Source organism: Chelonoidis abingdonii, chromosome 1, assembly GCF_003597395.2.
Source record: "Chelonoidis abingdonii isolate Lonesome George chromosome 1, CheloAbing_2.0, whole genome shotgun sequence".
Classification (NCBI taxonomy): Eukaryota; Metazoa; Chordata; order Testudines; family Testudinidae; genus Chelonoidis; species Chelonoidis abingdonii.
This window is the reverse complement of record NC_133769.1, coordinates 274,823,142-274,849,940: the sequence shown is the minus strand read 5'-3', so window position 1 is coordinate 274,849,940 and position 26,799 is coordinate 274,823,142. Positions and strand designations below refer to the sequence as shown.

The 26,799-nt window shown below is 40.9% G+C and overlaps 1 protein-coding gene across 4 annotated transcripts in view; it reads right to left on the bottom strand.

The window, feature by feature from the left end:
- The window catches only part of DZIP1 (DAZ interacting zinc finger protein 1), a 68,862-nt gene that overhangs the window by 10,167 nt on the left and 31,896 nt on the right, over positions 1 to 26,799 (bottom strand). For 3 of the 4 annotated variants that reach the window (XM_032785010.2, XM_032785012.2, XM_032785011.2), the window contains 7 exons: positions 16,966 to 17,025; positions 12,905 to 13,050; positions 7,327 to 7,525; positions 6,832 to 6,961; positions 6,542 to 6,595; positions 5,366 to 5,562; positions 4,233 to 4,363 (listed from right to left, as the gene is read on the bottom strand). In XM_032785010.2, the coding sequence (XP_032640901.1) occupies positions 4,233 to 4,363; positions 5,366 to 5,562; positions 6,542 to 6,595; positions 6,832 to 6,961; positions 7,327 to 7,525; positions 12,905 to 13,050; positions 16,966 to 17,025 (917 nt within the window). The remainder of the gene's footprint in view (positions 1 to 4,232; positions 4,364 to 5,365; positions 5,563 to 6,541; positions 6,596 to 6,831; positions 6,962 to 7,326; positions 7,526 to 12,904; positions 13,051 to 16,965; positions 17,026 to 26,799) is intronic. The other variant, XM_032785013.2, reaches the window with a different exon arrangement.

Genomic DNA, 26,799 nt, shown 5'->3' with positions numbered 1-26,799 from the left:
ACTATAGACAGCTGCAATCCACAGGGCCCTGGGCTGGAACCCGGAGTAGAGGGTGGGCCCGGGTTCCCCCCAAACCTCCCAACTCCTGATCAGACACAGGAAGAGTTGACCCAGACTGTGGGGAAGATCACTGAGGTGACCAAATCTGCCAATAAGTGCAGGACTCACCAAGGTAGAGGAGGAACTTTGTCACAGAGGTCATTCACAACCAGAGTCTCTGTGCAGAAATGGGGAGATCTTTCATTCTTTCTGCTATCGCTATGAATAGCTGAGTGGTCCTGCAGAATAGTTTGGTTCTTTGTATGTAAAAAGACAGGGCATGCCAAACATCCAATGAATGGAGATGCTGTTCTTCTCTATTTGTACACGGCTTAGGACAGAACACTGGCAGAAAAATAGCTTGATTGCAGTGGAATTGTGAGATCACTTTTGGAATGAATGATGGGTGTGGTCTCAACTGGTGACATCGCAATCTCCAATGTTTTGGATCCAGCTTACCCTCCTGTTCGAGGCATCCAGGAAATAGTAAAGGCAGTTGGAGAACAGGGGGCCAAGCTGGATCCAAAATATAGGAGATTGTGATTTCAACCTTGAGCGTCTCATCAAAATCAGTGGTTGGATGATTTAAGGTGTCTGGGGGCTGACTGCGTTGGGCCTGTTGAGAAATATTGGTAAGCGGGCCTGCACCGAAATCCCATGTTCCTCCTCACAGGTTCCAGAAGAGCCACTGCCTGGTAGGCGGATCCCATGGATATGATGTCCAGGTGCCCAGTGGTACTGAAGAACTCAGTGCCGAAGTGGGGTAAGAACACCCTGGGGAGCAGCTGGGTTGGCTGCATCTAGGGGGGATTACAATCCCTCTTCTAACTCCAATGATTATGAGCTGCACTGCAGAGACCAAGGTGGTTCCGCGCCAGTCGGTGCCAGAGAGGGTTGCTGAGGAGATCATGCAGCTGTCAGTGAGGGTGTTCCCTAGGAAAGCTGTCGTGGTACCAGGTGCAGAGCTGGTGGTGATTCCTTTACAACTGTGGGCATCAGAGATGTTGGTCCTGACTCTCTGGTGAGGGTTAGAAGGTCCCTTGTCACAGTGAAGGTTTTGGGAGTCAATGGCACATAAACTGGCTGGTGCGCAGACCCATAGTAAGCGTCACAGAGCACTGCAGTGCTCTGGGTATGGGTACCTGACAGTGAGGCTCCAGGGATGAAGAGTGGCCCCCCATGGGGCCACTCTCTCCCTAGTCCTTCGGCACCAGAAATCTGCTCTTCTCCTGGTGCTTGTGGTGTTTCTTCTTGGGCACCGAGGAAGATGATCGGTGCCAGGAGACCCGGATTGATGGAGAAATACTCTGCACTGAGGCCGAGGTACTTGGTGACGATTCCGAGTACAGCTCCAAGGATGGTGTTAGGGCCGTCTTCATGAGGAGGACCTTCAATCGAGCAGCTTGGTTGTTCTGAATCTGGAGCTTAAACTCCTTGCAAATTTGGGAGCGGTCTTTCTTATGAGCTTCCCCTTAGCGCTTGAGTCAGCTCGACTGCAGATCACTCAAAGGCACTGACCTACTGCACATAGCGCAAGGCTTGAACTCCATGACCAAGGCATGACTCAGATTGGGATGGTGAACAACCCTGCAATCTAGGAGCAGAGGAGTCCAAACTATCTAGAAAGTACTAAAACTACACTAACTGCTAAAAACAACAACAACTATTTACACTAAAAACTGAGAGGAAAACCACTAAGAGGAGGATTACCTAGGCAATGAGGGTTCCAAAACTGTCACAGGCAGCAAGAAGGAACTGAAGGGGAGTGGGGTCAGCAGGGCCCTTTTTACCAACACTATGAATGCACGATGTCAGGGGGCGCTATAGTTGACCTAACCGATACCACAAATGGAAAAAATTCTGGCAACTGTCCTCGGGGTGCACACACACCTACACTGGAATGGACATGTGCAAGCACTCAAAGAAGAACTTACTTTCACATTACTAACTTTCAATATGTGAAAAGGATTTGGACTACCCTGGCCGTTAAGCTCAGATGAGCTATAGAGGACCTTTCAAGAACCAGATTTTCAGGATGAGTTTTTGTGGGGCACTATGAAGAAACTGTAGGCAGGATTGAAGTTTGAAGGACTAGGAAACTTCCGATTTATTTTTATGAAAAGGTGTTACTCAGTTTCATCTTTCCCTTTGTATTCTTAGAAACTGGGTGTGAAGGGGTTAAATTATTTCAGGAAACAGAAGCAATTAATGACTTGGGGGAAGCATGGGTATCCTTAAGTAGGTCATAAAGGAGTCAGAGGTGCAATTACCTTGGGAACTGTGACAAGAAGGCCTGAACTGACGTGGTCTTTGGCTTAGCAAGGTCAGTGAATGGGAAGGAAGTCCAAAGACTCTGGATGGAAAATGCTTTCAATGCCCAGGCTGCCATCTCTGAATCTATTGAAAAACTCCTGCTACTGAGTATTGCTCTTCATCTTGGCACATCTGATAAAATAATACTTTTTAATGATCACTCTCCTAGTTGCTTCCCCACTAAGTGTGATACCCACAAAGCTTGGATATGGGACTCTGCCCGTAGCCTGAATTCTGATGACCCTTCAGCTCCCCGGAGCTTGTTGATATAAGCAACATGTGCCATGTTGTCTGCTCACATCAAGACAGAAAGAGTGCATATATGATCCCTTAAGGTGAAGGACCTTTAAGAGCTCCTGGGCAATGACATGGTACTGCTTGCCCTTCTTGGTCAAGGTCTCTTAAGCTGATTCTGATTGTACTGCTGTTACACAATAACAGCAACTAAAGCCAGAAGGAAAACATGTGGAACGAGAGTTCATTAACAGTAATCACTACAGGAAATGGAATTCCCATTCATTTCAGGGAGGAGTGATACAGTGTCCAAAGAAAATGTTGGATCTTAAACTTTCTCCTTTCAGACTCCATTGAGCTAGGAAGGAAGTGTTACTAAGCTCCATGGCATCAGTTTAATGATAAATAACATGATCCCCTGCATATGTATCTCTGAGAAGGGACATGCCCACCCACTGGCCAGGAGGAGGCTAATGAGCTCCTCTGGGCCTGTGCTGCACTAATGAAGCCCTGCTGCACAGCTTGTTCCTCCTGGAGAAGGAGGAGGGGCTTAAAAGGGGAAGCGTGCCATAGGAAAGGGCAGTGACCACAAAGTAGGCTGCTCCACACAGAGACTGATAGGAACAGACAGGCCAATCAAGCAGGAGACAGCCACAGAACACACCACTTCCAGAGCTGTCTCAGCTGAGAGCAAAGCAACATGCCCCAGGAAGAGGGGTAGGAGGTAAACCCTGCGAAGGGGCAATAGACTTTCAGAAACTGAGTCCGTAAAGCCCTATCCAAGGGCTGTCTGAGAGGCTGACCCCTGTTCCAGCCAGACTCTCCTCTCTTGAAGGGGAAGGGAGGAAAAAGAACCAGTCCTCTGCCAGGGAGCAACTGCCCCAAAGAACTCCCCACAAGTGCAGCCACTGGGGGAGTAGAGTGGGTAAATCTCCCTTGCCAAAGCTTAGAAAACACTGTGATTTGAGCTGCCAGAACTATTGTCTTGGTGTCTTCTCCAAGTTGATCACAAATTCCAAGCTTGAAATAAGTGACGTTTCAATATCTACTGCAGATATTTTCCTTAGAGTAACTTGGGATCTCACAGAATAGTTGTTCGGATAAAGACCATTGTGTCTCAGAGCTTTCATTCCACTACAAAGCATGACTGGGAAGACTTGGAATTGATGAAAGCCTGAAGGGCAAAGAGCAGCACTGATAATGATCTGGAGCTTGGACAAACTGCAGACACAGCACACTGATATCAGTGAGAGATCTGCTGGAGTTTGAGCATGGCATGTAGTCCTAAGTATGTATACCAACACAGAGATAATAATTAGAAAAGGAATTCGGTACTCTTCAGGGACTGAGTTTGACACCTCTGTACCCGACAAAGTTCTAGAAACCAAAATAGTTTAGCCTATGACCTAATCAAACAGGTCTTTCTGAGCCCTCATTTCTAAGAACAACTGTGACTATGTGGAAAAACAAGTAAAGAAAGAGACCCAACTTAGGTAAAACTCTGCAAGTGCATTGGGGATGACATTTTTACTGCATCAGATTAATCCTACTTTTCCTAACATGGAAAACAAACAGTAGCAAAAATAACAACAATAACTGAAGCATGTGTTGGTTTAGATAAATGTAATTAACAAATAATGTAATACCTTCAGTTCTTGTGCATCTTCTTTTTTAATAAATGCCTGTGTGACATTAATTCCTCCAGCTGGCTTATTCTTATTTCCATGGCTAGAAAGAGTATTTTCAACTTGTTCAGTCAGTTTTTGGATAAGTGCACCTAAACAATCATTAAAAAAATTACAGGGATACAGTCAGTTTAAAAGTAGGATATTTTAAAAATATCTCCCCTTCTATGTCATTTACCAAGTCTTAGATTAATGAATGAAAGATATTAAAAACATGAATTTACTTTTCACCATTTATTATTTTTGTTTTTTTAATTTCTACAGTACTGCAGATTTAACCCTCTCCCCCCCCACCCAAAAAAACAACAAAAAAAACAGCAGTTCTATTCAGAAAGATGACTAAAAATGGTAGTGAGATTCCATGTTTATTGTTTCTCAGTCATTAGGACATATAATATGCTCACTTTACAAATAAACATGTTTTCTACCTGCTGGCATGCAAATTCAGTCCAGGACATCTAAGTCCAGTTGGGTTCGTTCCTTCATGGAAGCAACAACAAAAATTCTGCAAGCCAAATTATGCTCAGTGATACTGCTGTAATCTTATTGTTTTTTATGGGACAGCATAGGTGTAAATGATTGGTCCTGTAATTAAATGATTGCTTCTTTAATTGGAATTTAGTAAACAATTGTGTTGATGACACAAAAGAAGCAACACACACCAGCCCCCTCACCGATAGCCCTTCAGAGTTAATACGGCTAACAGGAGTAAAGCAGAAAAAAATCATTTTTGTCACTTCAGCTTCCAGCCATTGGATTGTGTTGTGCCTTTTTCTGCTAGACCACAGAGCCCATTATTATATTTGTTCCGCATGTAGATACCTATCAACAGTAATCAAGTCATGCCTTAACCTTCTCATCTGTGTTCACAGAGTACACAGCATAACTGGGGGCCTCAGAGTACTACAGTAATATTAATAAGAGTAAAAGAACAATATATTATGAACTTGCATAGAGAGAAATATACACGATAGTGTATATTCTAGCTTTAGAGTGTTTTGTAACTCATTAATTTTATCACCTGTTAGGTATTTTTAAATCATTTATACGCTACCTTAAATTATTACTTATATACACAAAAATAATGAAAAAACCTTTTGAAGGCTTGGAAGGTGTTTCAATCTCCTCCATTTCACTTTCTTCAGTCCAATCCATATCACTTTTGCCTGTAATCATCCCACAATTATTCATGCTGTTGCTGGATGCTTTTAGCTGCAATAATTCTGGTGATATGTATGAGTGCATAATATCATCATCATCCACTTCATCTTCTGAGCTGAATGGTGGAGTGCTAAAACAAAAAAAGCATATCAAATGAGGATTTAATGGGTTTCAGTATTACACACATGTGCACAGCTTTGAGCTTCTTGTGTTTTTTCCAATACATTTATGCATTTTTCTGTTTGAAAAAAATCACCTTCAGTAACCTGGAGTGCATATACAACTATTTAAAAAATGTGAAGTTACTAAATAACAAACTGACAACTCAAAATCATTCCAAAATGAATGTACTTATAACCTCAAATGTAAACATCCTCACAAAAACAAAAACCAGAGCATATAGTCAGTCTTGCAAGATCAACAAATAAACGCTTTCATGGATCAACAGGGAAAACAAAGTTCAGGGTCAAAGATGTTCCACTAAGAAAATTCTGCTCCTGGTTTCTCCCAGTTAAAAAACTTTGGGACAGTTAGCAGCACCTTCCTAGTTTATCTCAATTGGTCGGCAGGCACCCACAGAAAAAGTGAATTTTGAGATAATGAGTACCCAATCTATTTAGGACTTTACAAATCAAGCTTAATATCGTGAATGGCATCCAGAGACAAATTGGTAGCTTGAGCAATTTACAGAGTACAGGTGCAATATGCATGACATGAAAAGCACCTAGAGTATTGTGTTCAATTATGTACATGCTAGAAAAATATTGACAAAATGGAACAAAAATATCAGGAACAAAGTCTTAAAAAATTAAGGTCTAAACAGGCAAAAACATAATATGGGACAGACAAAAAAAGTGACATCACCTCATGGTACTCTATGCTCTGCCTGCTCAATTATTAAGAACACACATGCTCAAATCAGAGCATGATTTCTGTTAGGGATTATAACAATGGACTCAATAGGTATTAAATTTAAAAAAAAAACATATGATTAATACAGAGCTTCTGATTTTAGCTTAATGTTTTTTGGCATTAGCAATTTCAATGTTCAGTCAAGGGCAGTTCACTAGAAAACAATTTCTTCAAGAACAGAAATGAGCAAAACTTACCCAATACTAGATGTTTTTCTGGAAATCCCCTCTCGAAAAACATGCTTCCTGGGTCTATAACAAACAAAACAAATTATTTCTAGACTCTGACTGCCAACTACATATACAGTGAAAAATCTATTCCTTCACATACAAAAATAGTAATTTTGTGGCTAATCCCCATTAAAAACTAGTCAGAAATGTTTACATCAACTCTCTTGTTCATGAAAGAAGAATAAACCTATAACACTATTAGCAGAACACGAATGAGTTATTTATGGCATAAGTGCTAGGAAAGTGCTGTCTCTTACCTTGGTGTAGATGTAGTCTCAGCAGAAGTCATTCTTTGTCCAACGGGGCATACAGCTGTAGAAGTCCGCTTTGCTGGTTTTGGCTGCACTGTTGATGAGGAAGTTGCCATATGAACCATCTTCTGTTTATCTAGAAAAGAAGTTATGTTATCAGTCTGAATATTAAAAAGAAATGTAGATGTTGTTGCTCATCAGAAATCTTAAGTGAACTTGTGGCTATAAAAAAAAAACTTTGAATGCTGCTCAAAGCAGCCATTGATTTTCTCCATTATTAGAGACAGACATCGCTTCTATAATCAAATAAAAGTAGAGCGCTTTTTAAGTGGTGTAGCGTAGCTGACAGCTAAAACATAGCTATTTAGGTAAAAGATTACAAACACAACCATAAATAAATGTACACACAAAACTTTTACTTTAGGGACGAATGTACACAAACAGAATTATTTAAAAAAGCCTGGTACCAGTAAAATAAAATAATTCTGAAATTTGTCCAACCTTCTGAAGCAAGATGAGAGCTGGAAACAAGCCTATTACAAGCCGACGAAGATCTCTCCTCAATCCTGAAGCTGACCTGGCGTTCAAGATGCTCTCGAATTAGTTGAATGTCAGGCACTTGTTTCTCTTTCTCTTCTCTGGCAGATTCGACAGAAACTAAGACTTTGTTTAAGTAGTCACTCGGGATACCACGAACACCCTGAAGAAATAATATAAGTTACTGTTTGATGGACAGCATAACTAACATAAAACATTTACATTTTATAAACCATTGGCTTAACCTTTTTGACTGCATCTAGTTTAAACGTTTTGTCTTCACGCCTTCAAGGCGCTTTATAATTTTCTCTCTCCTTTTTTCCTTCAGCTTTTACCATATCACCTTCTACACTCTTGCTCCACCAGTGATGCCATCCTCAATGCCTATTTGTCAGCTTCTGATTACTTTTTACATAACAAACAGAAAACAATACTTTTCTAAATATATATATATTGTAAAATACTTTTTGTAATGGCGTCACAGCTGTTTTATAAACAATGCATTACTAGGGCATATTCTGTTGTCATTCAGAACAGAATGCTAATGCATATGTGAATTCTGGGATATCTCATATCTCCTAAGTGGAAGAGACAGAAACCTTTCAGAAAACAACATTTGACAATTGCTGAGATACAACAGGTCTCATACATTGTACAGAGATGGAAGTCAAAAACAGTTCTTGATTCTCCAGTCTAAAACCTAATGAACCTTATAGAAAGGACTGTCCCTACATGTGTATATTCCTACAGCTACTTATTTACTGAATACCAACAGTGTACTTGGTCCGTATGAACATGTAACATGATACAGTCCACGATCCAATTCATACACAGACAGTGGAATTTACAAGCATAAAATGCACTCGGTGATTGCTCAAACTGTAAGAGATTCAGATCCTGTTTAGAAAACACTGTTGAATGGGTTTTGTAGAAGTGCATTTTAAGGAGGATTTGAAAGAAAAGAGGAAGATCATTTAGCACGTCAGTAGACTGAGGGAATGCCAAAGGTAAGTTCCCCCACAAAAGAAAGTGAAAGACAAAAGTGAGAGGGGGATACAAAAGAGGTACTAGGAAGAAGGGAGGTAATGAGACTAAAGAACACAGGTGAAGGCAAAGCGACACAGAGCCTTTTATACAGTACTGCCAACTCAAAGAATTAAAAACCATGAGTCGGACCCCACTATCATGATTTTTTCAAAATAATACATTTTGAATTCTTTTTCTTTGCCTTCTAGTTTCTGAACTTTTGGGGGGCACTCATTTCACTTTTTCAAGAACTCTTCAGCAATCATTAGGGCTAGAAACTCTTTTTTTAATGAGATCATCACACAATTTCTTGATTCCAGTAGCTGCAGCTTTGACAGACACTCCAAATACCATGAGAGTTGCCATAAAATCACAAGAGTTCAGCTGGCCAAGAGGGCCAGATCCTTCACTGAGTAAACTGTTGTAGTTCCACTGAAGTCAATGGAGCTATGATGACTTATGCCAGCTGGGGATCCATTCCTGGAATCACTAAATTGATTCTGAATGAGCAAGGAAGTCAGCAAAGGGATTAAAAGAAAGAAGGGGACCCTCTGTGAAGGGAGAGGTTCATTATTTCAGCAGCAGAATGTTGATAACATTGGTTGGAGGAGGGATGACAAGAGATGTGGGACTGGTAGGAGGAGGTTGTGTTAGTTTAGCTTAGAGATAACCAAGGTACTTACAGTGGAATGGGTAGAGTACAAAGGACAGATTTCTGAGATACTACACAGGACGAAGCAGCATGATTTGGCACCAACCTGGATGCAAGGGAAGGCAGCAGGGGTGGAAAGAGAAACTGAATATATTGCTGAGATTGAGAATCTGGGTTATGGAAAGGATAGTGTAATGGAGGAGGGAGGGAGAGGAGCTGACTTGGGAGAGAAACGAGTAGGGAATAAAACTAGGCTGACTTTAAGATTGTTGTAGGATTTCAAGGACCATTCAGTTCAGTTTCTCTTAAAAGGCCACCACAAGTGTCACACTTCCCAAGATGAAGAACCCAGGGCTCAGTGAGGACTTTAGCTTGGCCCCAATCAGTGCTTGGCTAATCATTGGCGCTGGAAGGAGGCAGAAGACTCAAGGGCTTCTTCTTCACTGTACTAAGTAACCTCAAAGCCTTGGAGGGGGGGATGTCTTCAGAGCTCAGACTATGCTTCTTTGTGACAGCATGCAGCAGGACAAGGAGGGGCTCTACTCAGCTTAGTTCTTTGGCCAGTGAGGATGAGGCCTGGGTTACACAGTTTTAACATTGATATAACTATGATGGGGTGTGACTTTTTTTAAAAAACTGATAGTTACTAGTTCAAGGAGTTATACTGGAATAAAGATGCCTTATACTAGTATAACTTTTTCCCTTTTCTGTTCCAGAGCAAGCAATACTGGTATAAGCACATTTCTAACATACTGGTATAGTTAAAGTGGTACAATGTGTGTGTGTAGGCAAGGCCAGAGTGCTAGAAGATTGTGGGACACTGAGAACCTCAGGGGTGCTAGAGATAAGTCGCTATCTAGTAATGAAGTGTGAGCTGGTTGAGATAAGCAGGGGAAGCAACAAAGGGGAACCTACTCTAGGAATCAGATGAACTCATTCTTGGTGGGGACCAACAAGGGCAGGTTAAAAAAAAAATGAGGTGAGGATACACATCAAAATGCTGGGGACCCTGAAAAATCCCAGGATGGCAGAGGCATGCAGGCGAAGAGAGAGAAGTTAATTGTCTGCAGTTTACACTGATGATTATAGTGGCTGCCAGAGCAATCAACTAAACAATGTCAGCAGCCAAAAGAAAGTCAGAAATAAAACATCTGGCTTAAAATTTTTGAAACTCCTCCCACCCACACAAATTTTAAATCCAATCCCCTTTCCCAGGCAGAGACAAAAATGAAACTGAGATCCCAAGATAAGAGAAAGATTTTGTATTTGAGGACAGCTGTGTGGTCCTTAGACTTTCTGCTAAAGCATTCAGTGACAGGAACACAAAGAGAACAAAGTGGGTGTAAAGTAAGGGCTAATTCTCAAAGCAGCCCAATGGACAGAGAGGAGCAAGACTAAGCCATATGTGAAATCTTCAATTCATAAGATACAACTTTGAAGAAAGGGGAGACCCTCAAATGTGAGGCACAACTAGGGTGACCAGGTAGCAAGTGTGAAAAATCAGGACGTGCATGTGTGTGTGTAATAGGGTCCTACGGGAGAGGGGTAATAGGATCCTATATAAGACAAACCCCGTAATATCAGGACAGTCCCAAGAATAACGAAGGCATCTGGTCACCCTAGGCACAACTGCACCAAGACAGCTTCAGACTGATCCTTGAAGGAATCTCAAATCCAAGCAGTCACACTGCCTTGGATGTGGCTGCTTGAATTGTAATCAAGGAGCACTTGCATAATGGCAAGTACTAGATCTAAGGTTTTATTTAAGAACCCCATATCATTTAACCGTGTGATAATAAATACGTTATTTACGAGTATTATAGTAATATTAGTGAAGTTTAGACAAGTGGAGAGAAGTTAGCTCTGAAACCCACACATTCAACTACCAATACATAGATATTGGTTCTGATTTTTCTTCATCTCAGGGGAAAAAGATAAAAAGCATTGTGACCAGGTGTACTAGGACCTTTGAGGCCCCCTGCTGGAGGCCTTGCAGTCCTACCACACCTGCTCCAAGAAAGGAGCAATGAAGGTGGGTCCTCCAGGCCCACCTACAAAGGCTGCAGGGAAGCAGCCAATCAGAGCACAGCAGGCTCAGATAATAGGAGCTGCTGGGCCTGAGCAGGACAATTGCTGGCTGGTACCAGAAGTCTAGAATGGCGAAGAAGGACTAGAAGGCTATGAAACTCCATAAATAGCCACTGGGGAGAAACCCTGCTCATGCATGGCTAGGACTGTGAAGCTCTCCAGGCACAGAGGCCTGGGACAGAGAACCCTGACTAAAAGGGGACAGAGACTGATACTTGCTCTTCGGGCAAGGAGGCCTGTGAGTAGGGTTACGACCTCGCCAGAATTTCACTGACCTGGCCGTGTTGTTTTATGGATTTGCCAGTTGCCAGAAAAATAATTTAATCTGACAGGTTTTTTTAATGTGGGTCTAAAGATTTGCATTATTTATTATCATAATACACTGGGATATCTAATGTTAAACGTTTCTCTGTCCAGCTAAAGATGCTGCAGTGTTCCCACTTTCACAGTTTAAGCGATAACAGATCAAAACTGTTGAAAATACAGCAGTTGTGTCCTATCAACATGCAAGCGCACCGTGCGTGTATGTGAGAGAGGGCTTGAGTCAGGTGAGAGAGAGGAGACTGGGGATGTTTTCAATCTTATCTAAATGTGTTTTCTCTGTAGAGACTATAAATGGCTGTTAAGGGGGGGAGTTGCCGGAGTTGCCTTGTGGTTTGGGGATGGGACTGTGGCAGGTTTGCCTTGGGGGGTGGGGTGGCGAGGGCTTTGCTGGGTTTTTTTTGAATTTCAAAGGTGGTAACCCTACCTGGGAGATACCTTGCTTAAACAGGAAACAGACCAGAAGGTGATGGGACAGAGTGGAAAGTGGCCCAGAGAATAGCAGCAGCAACCAAGCAGAGGAAGCTGGACATGGCTGCTTTCTATAGAGTCCCTTGATTGGGACTTGGAGTAGTGGGCGGGCCCAGGTCCCCCCCACTGGCCACTGGAGAAGTGGCCTAATCCCCAAGGAGGAGATAAGACACTGCAATAAAAACCCAAGGAGCAGGCTGGGAATTTAAACAGGCCCATGGATGGAGCTGAAGACCCTGAAAAGAGCCAACCACTTGTTGAACTTTTTTACCCCTGAAGGGGACTGAAGTTAATGAGTAACCTGTCTGGAGAGCTGGGACACCATAGTACTGCTGAAGGCAAAGAGTCTCCAGGGAGAAAGCCCTGGGGGCACTGTTTTGAACAGGGCAGGGACAGACTTAAAGCTAACCCAGAAGGGGCTGAGAACTAAACTCAGAGACAGGGCTGCAGACCAACAAGGTCATGGCAATAGTTTTCGCTGGACCTTTGTTGCCCCGGAAGGGGTTCATCCATTTCAACAATGTTGTCTTAGCCAGAGCCCTGAGCCACTAAAGACCTGTTTAATTAGGGCAACAGCTCATAGGGGGTGCCAGGGAGAGGAGAGAGTGCAGGATCACACCCGGAAAAAGGAGGCACTTACAAGAGGTGAGTGCACCCTGCCATAAGCATTATTGTGGGGGGCACATATTAGAACAGCATAAAAACACCCACTATAACTCCTCTATAGGAACTAAGGAAACATCCAACCTTAAATCAGTGGGCATTAAAGAAAAAATACATGATATTGAGGATGAGGGGACATTTCACACTGGTCTCTAGTAACCACCTCTGGCTGACAAGGTGCGTTCTTCCTCTCAGGAGCGATATTGGGACATAATGGTCATTGTGGGTTGTGGTAGGGAAGGGAAAAGTGAAAGTGAAAAAAGGTGGACCAAAGGACCTTCTCACCACTTAATGAAAAATAATCATTTAAAATAACCTTACTGCTTTAATTCCCAAGGATTCCAACTTCTCCACCAGGGTCTGCTCCAAAACCGTTCGTAATTCTTTAGTTAATGAAGGATTAGTCTTCAAAGCATTTATTAAATGTTGCTTACTTCTGCCTATTTTGTGTTCGTTTTTTTCTATTTCTGTAATATGATAGGAAAATTACATTCAAAAGAGATATTTTAAAAATGCAAAGTATCAATACACAGGACGAGACAAAAAGACAAAACTTAACTATGCATTTTTTATAACAGTAGACACGCATATGATATTTTCTTTGTGTAGTGGTATTTCGTCTGCTCAATGCTGCCTTTTTCTTTTAACAAAATCTGGAACTTATTTACAGAAACATAGATCTGCTTAGAATCCACCACTTAAATAACCTTAAAGCAGTCACTCGCCCTTGATTGACAATACTTTTTCATACTATATGTTGTAAAGATACATGCATGAATATGGAGAGTACAGTATGCACTTCTGGGAAAGGAAAATTATTTTGTGATAATTAAGTTCTCTAAAAGTAATATTTGAGGACAAACTCTGTGTCATGTCTTCTAACTGAAAATATGCCAAGCTAGTGATTTTTCTCATCTCCTTCGGAGCTCCCCGAACATTAAAACATTCTCCAATAAGGCGTCAGGTAGTAGCTCTTTCTTAACCTTTCGGAAGTGAAAAAGTGAATTTAAATATTTTAGTAATTACAAAAATATGGTCTGAATTATCAAATTAACAGAACACACATGATAAATATTACATGTCTTAAAATCCCCTAGACCTGAATGCAGGATTTTTTTTTCCTTTGAGGGTTGATGGCATCACACATACAAAGTAGGAAAGGTAAGCTGTATTCTTTATTCTTGCACTAGATGTCATTGAGACCTGCATCTGACAAAGTGGGTATTTACCCATGAAAGCTTATGCTCCAATACATCTGTTAGTCTTTAAGGTGCTACAGGACTCGTTGCTTTTTACAGATCCAGACTAACACGGCTACCCCTCTGACACTGAGACCAGCAGCTCTTGGAGGAAAAATACAAACATCCTCAAACCAGACCCTGGCAGACAAGTAAAAGATTAAGCGCTAGATTATGCCCAGGTCCAACACGGCCACACAAAGGAGTTAAGAGAAGCAAAGCTCTCCTCACCTCCCAGACATGTAGAACTTCCCTGGATTGTGGCTTTGACACAGCAGAAACATTACTGGATACCTCCGACCTTCCCTATGACCAAGTGGGAGGGGACTATGGCACCTATTTCCATCCTGCATTGGCCAACAATGCTGACAGGGCACTAGAACATATAACACCCCAGAAAGGGATATAATAGCATAGCTGTGTACCATCCCATACAAAGGACCATGCCTCAAGGAACAATTCAGCCCTCTCTGATTTTTCATGTTTTATTTTAAAATAGACTTGTCATTATTGTAATTTGTAAACCTTATTTATTTTAAAGGGGATTCAATTTAACTTCCACATTTTCTCCACTGAAAATACTAATTTTTAAAAGTGCCATACAACTATCAGCAAACCTGTAAAATTACTATGTAACAATACAGTGCAAAGGAATCAATTTGGATTACAGACTAAATTCAAGATTTTCAAAGGTGAGCAGTGACTTTAGCTGCCCAACATGAGACATCTTAAAGGGGCCTGATTTTCAGGGGTGGTTGCTGAGCACTTTCTGCAATTTGGGTTCCTTTAAGGTGGCTCAGGCTTGGCAATCAAAAGGTGAAGCACTTAAAATCACTAGTTTCTTCTGAAAATCTTGACCTAAATCATGTGAAAATGCAGCTAATAGAAAATTAATTTACAAAATCTTACTTTAGATAATTTAGAGAACAGTATTTTATACTCACCTTGCTTGTTATTTAATTTTATTTAATAATTTTATATCTATCTTGTCCTCAATAATTTATTCACAATCCCTTTGATTCTGTATTAATAAATATTGTTTCTTAAAAGTATTCTTTAACTTGCTGTTTTTGTGGCTTAGAGCCATTAGTTCCTTTCTTATTCCAGAATGGCAACTGTTTTTTGTAAGCCATAAAAAACAAAAGTCTTTTAGGTACACTGCATAATCAGGGAATGCGAAACCACAAAAAGTCTGCAAGTTGTAAATTATTTCAAAACCTTGTTTAAACTTCTTGTTTGCTTCAATTTTCAGCTCTTCCGATACTCTCTGAGGATTCATGTCCACAGGAACTTGCTGAAGCCAAGAACTCAGAAAGATTCAAAAACAGACTGGTTGTTTATAGGGGGTATCAAGAACATCCAGAGCTGTTGTAATTAATTAAAATTTTGGAAGAGATAGTAAACCTCATGATTCAACAATTAAATGAATCTCTAACTGAAACCAAGATTATATTTATTGTGGATAGCAGATTATCCCACATCTTTTCACTGTGGGATTCTCATACTTTCCTCTGAAACATCTTGTGCTGACAACTGTCAGACAGGATACTGGACTAGATGAACCTCGGGTCTGATTCTGTCAGGCAATTTCTATGTTCCTCTCAAAAAGTAATCTTTATGCCCAGCAATTTTCATACTCTCCCTCACAGATGTCTGTGACTGAAAACAAGAACATACTGACCTTTCTGTCTTTTCTCTCTTTCTTTGTTAGTATTGCAAGATGTACTTTTGGGCAGATCGAAGGAATCAAGGACAATCAGGAATAATCAAAGGAATCAAGGATAATCAGTCAAGATAGAAGATCTTTTATTGGATCAACTTCTGTTCGTGAGAGAGAAAAACTTTTGAGCTTTCACAGAAGTCCAGACCTGAAGAAGAGCTCGGTGTAAGCTCGAAAGCTTGTCTCTCTCACCAACAGAAATTGGTCCAATAAAAGATATTACTTCACCCACCTTGTCTCTCTAATATCCTGGGACTGACACGACTCCAACAACACAGCATACAAGATAGAAAATAGCAGACAGGAGCAGCACATGGACTGGAAGAAAGATGGAGAAAATGCAGGCGAGTGCTACTAAAAATGAGTGAGGGCAGCTGGTTGTTCCTTGGGAAATCTCACACTGAGGCACTGTACAGAAGTATTAACATTTCTCACATCGTATCTTTTCCTTCAGGATTTAAACTGATTGCTTGTGAGTGTCAAGGATTTCTCCTTTAATGTACAGTTCTGCATAACTGTCTGTGTATTAAATGTGCAATATGACATGAGAGAGAAGGTAGGTCCTCTGAAGTATCAGGTACTGACCACTGCCAGGGGCAGGATCCCTACCAGGTGTTTATTCTAGCATGGTAAATCCTAGGGCCCTGATTCTCCACTTATCCAAGCTGCACTCAGATGGAATGGAGGAGCTGCCACAGACAGTAGGGTCAGGTACGATAATTCAGAGTTGTCTAGGCCTGGCTCGAGTTAGTGCTTCACAAGAGCAGCATTCACTTCACTAACTGCAAAAAGTCCCTGGGGTGTTAGGACAGTAGAGAACTGGGCACCTCAGAGCTCAACTCAGCCACAAATTCCTCCCTCCCCATCCTGCTCACTCCTCACCCCCCATCATCTTACATGGAGGGTGGAAAAGTTAATAATATAGAAAGCAGCAGCACTGTCATCACTAGATTTAAATCTCTGGAGAGTTCCCCTCCAGGGACCATCTCTGGCCACTTTAAGCTTATGCAAAGTGGCCTTAGCAAAACCAGAGACCATTGCCTCATGATCTTTTGTTAATTAGTTTGATACTAGGTTATTGTGGTTAGTTAATATTGCTGTTTTACAAATATACAAAGAGTTTCATAAAAATGTATTCATTTGTGTAAAATTAAAACATACAAATACCTAGAGAGATGTATGGAACACACTTATTGCATAATTTTTTAGATCCCCATCAGAATAAACTGAATCCAGATAGCGAAATTATATTTTACAACCATGAACAACAAATGGGATAGTCATACATCTTGCTCAAATTACATAAAGCATGTTCGAAACTACAGAAAAATATTGTAGGTATCAAACAATATTATCCATTTTTATTGTCAAATAAAATGTTTACAAGTAATGCCCACTACATTTTTGACTGATCCCATCATTACCTTTTTCCTCTTCTGAAAGCTCCTCTATGGGCTCCAGCATATGCACCAAGAGTGCCTTTTCTAATGAAGAGGAAAAATAGGAATAGCAGACAAACAGGATAGAAAACAATCAAGATCAAGGTCCACAAGGGGAAAGTTATGCAAAAGAATGTATGGAGATGTCATTTTTGCTTTTTTCCCCCCAACTGCTGATAACCTACCTCACAGATCCAAAAACGGAGAGCCCTACTCAATGCGACTGTTCATAGTAGCAAACATTACATTTGGTAGGATAGGGAGTTAATAAATAACCTTTTAATTTCTGATTGAGCTCCTTTTTAATTTAGATGTTACAATTGCCAAGTATAAAATGCACTGCAACAATGTAACAAAGTTTATTTGCAGCTGATATGCTAGTAAGGGTTTACAAAAAGAAAATGTAAATAGCGGGATGCATTAGTCCAAACACAGAAGTCCTTAAAAACATAATGTGAAGAATGTAGAAATGAGTATAGTTAATTAAACTGGAGAAATATTAATTTGCCAATGTGCACGTCCAAAAGGGAAAGAAGTTTTAAAGACAAATGCAAAAAGACAAGGGTTGCAATCATGGCCCCATTGAAATCAGTGACAAAACTCTCACTGACTTCTGTGTAGCCAGGATCTCACCCAGGGTCCCTGCCTCAAGGAGTTTATAAAGTGACCTCATTTCCTCTGCTGAACATGGAGCTCCCACAACACACTGAAGTGATTCTTCCAAAGATGGACAGATTTCCCTTGCATCCTCCTGCCTATGAAAAGTTTTATACAAATTAGGCCAGGTCACAGGATTTTTTTTAATATTATAGATTTAAAAAGATTAAATTTTCTAATTTCATAAGAGAAGTAGAAAGGTACGGAAATATTGACTATAAAATATGAGTATTCACACTGCATTAAGTTCTTACTTAAACAAAAATGAGAACCTCTGTTCTCCCATTCTTAATAGTCCAAAGATAGAGTAATTAGGTATTTATCTTAACAGGTTTTGCTGTATTTGCTTATATTTTGGTATCAGTGCATGGAGGTTTTTTTTTTTTTAATAGGTATTCATTTAGGGGCAAAATCTGCCCCTGTCTCCACAAAAGGTCCCCTGGCACCAGAACTGGTTGTTCCACTGCATAAGTGAGGGCAGTGGAAGAGGAGAGCTGCACTTTAAGGCAAATATCTCCATTTCCTCATGGTTCCTGCATATCAGGGAGCAGAAGGCAGATGGAGATATGCTAAGCCATAGGTGGGCAAGGGGAAGGTGTGACTCAGGTCCTAGGAGACACATCTATTACACAGACCCTCCAAACCTCTCTCTGTGGAGGGGCTGGGTAAGGTGCTGTACAGGCTTCTGAAGACGCTTTAATAAGGTAGCTACTCTTCCCATGCTCCCTAACTCTAGGGATGTGTCCAGCCCCTGACCTGGTTACTCACAAAAAGTACTAGATTAAGATTTACCCCTTAATTTGGCTCCCATATAATCTGCAACAAATCAGAAGTGCTGAGAAAGCTTCTTACCTACTGTATTGCCACAGGATGAGAATGTGATTCTATAGATAGTACACTTCACAAGACCACTTAAAAGCAAAACTCTGCTGAGAGATTGCTTGGCCAGAAGCCTACTTTGCTGGCTAGCACTTGTTGGAATCTGCTACTGAGCTAGTTACTATGTAATTGGATTAAAATGTCTTCATAACGTTTATACTTTCCTTAAATGCAATCTGCTTAAGTGTTTCGTGTCATCATGGCACAATGCCTTATTATGCAGTTAGATCGTAACAGGAAATCCCAATTCCCAGCATCCAGGGTTTAAAATAATCTGCCACTCCACCTTATGGCTACCTGTTTCTCCCTCTCAGTATACTAGAATAGCTTTGAAGTTAAAATCAATAATATATACAATAGTAACAGTGGTGAAAACCATAAACCTATCTGTGCTATCCATCGCATCTTTGATCATTCATTGTTGACACTAGAGATCAAACCCTGAATGGGGGTGGAGAGAGGAGGAAGAAACAAAAACACAACAACAACAAAAAAACCAAAAGAAACCGAAAAGTATTTCTCCAAGTGAGATAAACTCTCCTCTGGACACTAGTGTGCACATGTTTTAAGGAAAAAAAGCAAATTATTTATTATGTAAACATAGAATCCAATATAGGAAAACACAAGTTGACCTGCAATTTGGCCTTCTAACAAATGGATGTGGAGATCAGCCTGCTCACAAATGTTTCCTCTCTGATTACCAAAGAGAAACACAGTAACCTTGGTGCCCTCTGAGTGCCTGATTGGGCCCCTCAGTTTCACATATTTACTCACTCAGACCCAGTACATCTATGTGAAATCTAAAGAAAGGGTTAACTGTATGATTGCTAGGAATAATGTAGTGTCCCTAAACCAGGTCTCACACCCTGGCACAAACTCTTTCACTCAAAAATCATAAATATTTGTTGGGTAAGTGTTTGAATTAATCAGCGTCCCCATCTCCACCCCATCACAATAAATATGCCTCTTAATTAAATACAGTTTTGATTGTTATAAGTAAGGCATCTCTTGCTAAAAAAAAAACAACAAAAAACCCCACCTTTCCTGCACAAAAATAAAATAGTCAAACCCCACCATATCACCTACGAAAAGAGGAGGATTTTGCAGTATTCCCTGAAGTGAAAAAAACTCAGCCTCTTTTGGAATCATGGGTAAAGCAAGATGCAGAATCAAAGACCCTCCCAACCACTGAAAACGGCCTGTTGCTAGAACCCCACTTGATTTTAAATCTGTAGCCTATCAGGAAGAGCATTCCAAGATAATTTCAGTGCCCAAGATGGAACACAGAGAGGCAGTCTCAGAGAACAAGAAATTACACTATGCTAAGCTTTGCAGATCACTTTGAAGAAACTGGAAGTCAGTTCAGTTGACAGAATATCAACATAATACGCTCCCAGAGAGAAGCACCTCTTCATTCAGCCATATCCTGCACTAGTTGAAGTTTCTGATTGGTCTCACAATTGAGTACATTTCAGTAATCCAAATGTGTGGATGTTGGTCACAAATGTATGGATAACTGCAGTGAGGTTTGCATCTAAAAATAAGATTATAATTTCTCCCAAGTAAAGAACATAAAAGGACTCTTATCTGTTTCTTCTTGGAAATTCAGAAACCAGCTGGGATCCAACAGGGCTTCTACACTGCAAACTGTGTTAACATAACTTCCTCCACTGAGGGAGAAGAAAATCAAAGCTGAAAAATATAAGCAGCATAAAAAAAAGTAGCCAATATGATTCTTTGAAAGCTCTATACTTCACGGATTAGAATGAGCTTTCTGATTCAGCATCCAAAAATGCAGATAAATCCCACAATGGAATTTTTTCTAAATAACACCTCAAGACACAGACCAAAATAAAATCAAATCAACCTTTAGGGATACAAGTAGTTTAGAAAGAGGTGAACTGAACCTCTGGAAAATTCTGCTAGAAAAAAGAAAAAACAAAGCCCATTATTCAACTAAAGAAAAATTTAGAACATAAAATCAGATGGAAATTTTGAGTAGTCTGCTGAATAGGCGGTTACTGAAAACTGATCATTTCCAGAAGAAAATCAGATGTGGGAATGAAAAGTTAGCAGTCACAATTCAAATCCTAACTTTTGAAAATGTCTCTCTCTCTGGTTGAATGCAGAGCTAAAGACTCCTGCTTTTAGCACATATTGGCTTTGAAATTTTTTTGAAACTTCACACTGATTATCAAGGATTGTTAGAAAAAAAACTGAAAGGTCTATTTTTAGACTCAAAGAATTCATCATATGAAGGACATTGCAGTTTTGCACAAACTAACTGTAGCTCATAACAACTTGCACAAACTAACTGTAAACTAACTATAATTGTAACTAATTGCAATTTATACAAACTAACCTCCATAATAAGTGAGCACTATGAGCAGTGGTAGATGGTATTCTGTGATTATATCAAAATGCAAGAGTACATCTGCTCTTGATGACTTCTAGAACCATGTAACTGTATTCCTTTCTGTCCTCCCAACTGTTCTCCTTTGCAACTTCTTTTATTATTTAATTTCATTTTATTTTATTTTGCAGGAGTTACCAGATATAAAGGCAGGAGCTGCGCCAGGGTTTTTGGTGCCCTAGGTGGGGGTCCTTCCGCGCTCCCTGCAATTTTGTGGTGGGGGGGGGGGGGATCCTTCCCGGAGCGAGTGAAGGACCCACCGCAGAATTGCCGCCGCCGACCCAGAGCGCGGAAGGACCCCCCGCTGCCGAATTGCCGCCAAGGGCAGCAAAATGCCGCCCTCCCAAATCCTAGTGCGGTCGCCTAAATGGAAGCGCTGGTCCTGTATAAAGGATGCCTAAGTTTCTTCATTGGACTGTTACCATTAAAAGAAAAATAGAAGCATGTTTCAGAGGAATAAATACCAGGGAGAGAGAGGAGTTATTTAAGTTAAGCACCAATGTGGACATGAACAAATGGATATTAACTGGCCATTAACAAGTTTAGACTTGAAATTAGGCAAAGGTTTCTAACCATCAGAGGAGTGAAGTTCTGGAACAGCCTTGCAACAGGACCAGCGTGGGCAAAAAAACCCTCAAGACTCCTATAAATTCCAGGTGTTGCATGGGGTCAAAGTGGACTTTTGGGTATTTAGTTGTAGACCTAGTTGTAGGAACAGATTTATAATCTTTCATGTGTCTCTAAAGGTGCCAGTGAAGGTATGTGCTTAGAGCAAACAAACATCTAGATACGGAAATAACATAATGCCTTGTTTGTGAAGGTGCGTCACTAACACAAAAAGGACCTTTGAGAACACCCTAGGTGCCAAAGATAGACCGAACGGGAGCACTTTGTATTGAAAATTATCTTGACCCAGAGTGAACCTTAGGAACCTCCTGCGGGATGGATGGATTGTGATATGAAAGTAATTGTCTTGTAGATCAAGGGCCGAGAACCTGTCCCCCGCTCAAGAGAGGGGTTTACTGCTGCCACGGTAACCATCTTGAAATGCTGTATTTGTAAAAATTTGTTGAGGGCCCTTAGATCCAGAATGGGTTTTCAACCACCAATCTTTTTCTGTATTTGTCCACCTTTTTGCACATCGGGGAATATTGTGGTTGGTGTCTGCCATATAGTTTTCACCAGATGAAGCAGCACCTCGTTGATGGGGAGTGGAATCTTTGCTGATGAAGACATCTGCAGGATGTCTAGCAATTTATGCTGTGACTCTGACTTCTTCAAGTGGGATTTGCAGGGAATCCACTCCCTCTTAAAGAGATCTTGAAATTGCTTGAAGTTGTCTGCTGTAGTTGGTGGGGGAGGTATGACTGTGTCATCAGGAGATGAAGAAATGTTGGTCACTGGAGTATCTCCTCCTGTTCCTCAAAGGAGCCCTCTTGAGGATCAGGAGATCTGGCTATTCAAGCTGAAGGAGATCGCCTTCCTTTATCCCTCTGGGTGATGCTAGAGGTCCTCGAAAACTATTATCTATATGCTGTCCCAGCGTCCCAGTATGGCCACTGAGGTAGTAGAAAGGGCATGGGTGGGGGCATCGAAAGGTATCCATATTAACTGGGTGGGTGTCTCTTCTATTCTGGTGGTAGATTGAAGGTACCTGAGTTTCTTCATGGCTACCTCCCTGGTGTTGTAACAGAGAACCTTGGACAGAGAGTTAGTATAGGTGATCCCCATCATCTTCCTTGTAGTTGCCTGACAGGGTGGAAGAATTATGGATGGTGGAGTAGAATGTCTCAGTACTGCATGTAAGTACAGGGAGCTAGGCATATTCATATCACAGTTATGTTGGTGCCTACTAACGGTGATTCAGGCATCTCCAAGACCATCAAGACTTTGGGGAACCAAAAATTCCTGTGATACCAGAACAGTTGAAGTGGAGAGATTCATCGGTACCACTAGCCCTCTGCGTTCTGAAGAATGGCCAGCAAATCTCGCCATAGCCTTTTCCGGTACAGGTGTACTTGGTACCAATTGTCTACGAGACTCCATCAGTGCCATTCTAGAGGCAGCAAATGCAGCAAGAATTGCCATCACTGACAGAAATAGCTTCCTGACAGGAAAGACAGCGTTTAAACTCAGGAAAGCCAGGCTTTCCCTTTTTTAGGGTTCACTTCTCAAATGAAAAGAACTAGGGGAAGCTAATTTACACTCAGGAAATTTTAAAAAAATTGCATGTAGAATAGTTAAGAAATGAAAAGAGAAGAAGGAATGATTAACATTAACTAACAGAAGTTTTATTATTACTCTGGAAAATGAGTACAAAAAACTACTAAGAATCTCTGTAAATGGGCTCTGCTAAGGCTACGCACCTCAGGCCAGGGCAGTGGAGAAGGAACTGAGGGCGGTTTGCCCTCACAGTGCTATATAGCAGCAAAGCAGAGCTTGAGACTGAGAGAGGGAATGTATGGGCTAAACAGACACTGCTACCAAAAATCTCTGATCTGAGGTGCAGGGACATGAAGACACCTAGAGTGGAGCAATCATAGGAACACGACTTGAAGAAGAACCAGGGAAAGTTATATCTGTGGCAGGTCTTGGTGCTTTTATGACAAAAGGAGAGGTGAGGTGGAATATGAGAGGATTCTAATGCTTTAAATGATGGTTACATGAAATTGAAGGTTCAGATGGTATCCTGTATAAAATGTACACCAGGAATAAGGCCCAGCTCATTTTTGCCCAAGTGAATTATTGCAAGCTCCAGTAGATCACAACCAGTTAAGATACTGCAGAGTGGACAAAACATGATGCCAGTGAAGCCCACCTGTCTCCACCCAATCAGCCTATGGCAGTAATCCCCAGGCTACGATGTATTCCTTGTTCTCCTGCAAATTTCTGTAACTTTGTGACCCAGGAATCACCCAGAAACCACATACTGACAACCCTGGCAGCATATTTCCCTGAGCAATCAAGGTACCTACACTATCAGTTTCAAAGCTGAGCACTAAGTGTCTGGAAACACCACATTAATCAGCCCGGAGATCAGGATGTAGCCACTTGTGGCCTGCCCCACTAGGGGCTAGTAAAATACATATTTTCCTCGAACAGCCCATCCAAGGCTTATCTACCACCTTTCCTTATTTCCTGCCCTCTCTGCAGCCACAACCCCTGTGCCCTGCCCATGTCCCATCCTGCCCCTCCTCCCCCAACTTCAGTTCCTTCCCACCTGATATAACAAATATTTTGGGTAGATTGGCAGCTGACTATATTTCTGAGTTCTCAGTAAACATCCTCATACAATAAAAACATATTATATTATAATAGAGACTACTTGTAGCAAGAAACATCAGTTATTAAATCTTTACTACATAGCTGTACAAAGGTTTGGACAAGAAACATCAATGAAGGGGTGCTCACCAGGGGCAATGGCATCAGCACATACACTTGAATACCCAGCCAGGCATAAAGTGGCTGTACAGAAGCCATCTCACATTTTTTTTCTTTGTTGAGGCACATGCAGGGTAATCCTTCCAGACTATACATCTATACAAGTGAAGAAGTGAATACATTCTTAAATATAATTCACAATTTGGGTACCCCAAAGGCTTAGTGGGTGTCAGGCACTACTTTGGGAAAAACTGACAGATTGAGATCATTTCAACCCATATTACAGCTATAGAGTGATCTCCAGTTCTGTGCAAAAAACCAAAACCACTAGAAATTTTTTGGAAAATGTCTATTTTTTGGAAGGAAGCAGGGGAGTCTTATATCTCCACAACCCCTAGCTCAAAGAACCCAAATTTGGGTGGCTAATCTTGCCCTGAACCTTCCTAAGGCACATCAAATTTCAAAGGAATCTGATTAAGTATGTTGACATTAGAGGGCTTAAACAGGTCAACCTTTAACCAGAGTTGAAACACACTCTAAACTATAGTGGCACATGTAGTGGCAATGAAATTAAAAGACAGTCCTTGTCATATGTTCTAGCCAAATTCAAAATGAAAAGAAAGTATAAAACCTGAAAACTCTTTTGTTGTAAACTGACACTGTTGGTGAATGTAATATATTCAGAACTCACTCGTTTAGCCTTGTTCTGATGTGTACCTCTGCTCTGACACATCACTCTTTTAGGGATCCCCTATCACATCTGATGTCAATAAGCAATCTGCTCAAGTTAGAGAATCATAAACTACCGATCAGGTAAATCAGTTTAGCTCCTTAACAATTCAAGATTGTCATAACACCACACCATTTATGCACAGTTGTTATAAACAGATAGTTAAGGGTTAGTGTCTCTTTTACCTGTAAAGGGTTAACAAGCTCAGTGAACCTGGCTGACACCTGACCAAAGGACCAATCAGGGAACAAGATACTTTCAAATCTTGGTGGAGGGAAGTCTTTGTGCTGTTTTTTTTTTTTTGTTCGTTGTTCGCTCTTGGGGCTAAGAGGGACCAGATGTGCAACCAGCTTTCTCCAATCCTTCTGAAACAGTCTCTCATGTTCAAAATAATAAGTACTAGCTAGAAGGCAGATTAGTCTTTTGTTTGTTTTCTTTATTTGCAAATGTGTATTTTGCTGGAAGGCTATTTTACTTCTGTTTTCTGTAACTTGTAACTTGGGCTAGGGTGGAGGGAGTCCCTCTAGTCTGTGTATAGCTGAAGACCCTGTAAACATTTTCCATCTTGATTTTACAGAGATAATTTTTACTTTTTCTTTGTTTAATTAAAAGCTTTCTTTTTTTTAAGAACCTGATTGATTTTCTTCCTTGTTTAAGACCCAAGGGGATTGGGTTTGAACTCACCAGGGAGTAGTGGGGGGAAAGAAAAGGGGGGAAAGGTTAATTTCTCTCTGTTTTAAGATTCAAGGAGTCTGGATCACAGTGATCTCTCAGGGAAAGTCTGGGAGGGGGAAAGGAAGGGGAATGGTTTATTTCTCTTTGTTTTAAGACCTAAGGGGTTTGGGTCTTGGGTCCCCGAGGGAAGGGTTTGGGGGACAGGAAGTGTACCAAAACACTATATTTTTGGTTGGTGGCAGCACTATCAGATCTAAGCTAGGAATTAAGCTTAGAAGGGTACGTGCAGGTCCCCACTTTCTGGACGCTAAAGTTCAAAGTGGGAATAATACCTTGACAACAGTAAAATAAACATGTTTAATTATGGCTCCATTATTTCACACATACAAACCAAATTTCACAAAGGGGTGTCAGCTGCAGACTGTGATGCATGCATATTTTAAATAGATATACTGTATATCAATTCACTTCTCATGTGCAATATGTGATTTCTTAGAATTATATGCTTAAAATTTGATTACTGTTAAACCTAAATATGTCAAATGCACATGTTTTCAATGATTAAGTGCAAGTCAAAGTTACTTCATTTTAAGTTTTTAGTGTACCAACTAATAAATGCATTGGTAGAGAAAGGGAAAGATTCTACAGCCTAGTAGTTAGGGAACTCACCTGGGATTTGGGAGAACCAAATTCAAGTCCATGCTCAAAATGAATATTTAATTACTTACACAAAGTGAAACAGATCCAGCAAGAGAGACTGAGAAAGGCCAACCCAAGAATACCCAATAGCCTGGTGGTTAGGCCACTCACTTGGGATATGGGCTCAAGTCCCTGCTCTGCTCATTACAATCCAGGAGCATGCCTCTAATCACCAAGCTATTGGCTATAATTAGGGGTCTACTTAAATTGCAGAGAAATCACACATTTTCTGTGGGTTGGTCATGGCATAAACAGCAAATTCCAAAGATGTGTTACACATGCATGAAATATGCTATTTATGCCATAACCAAACCGTGAAAAATGTGTGATCTCTCCACAGCATTTCTCAAACTGAGGATCCTGACCCAAAAGTGGGCAGCAAGCT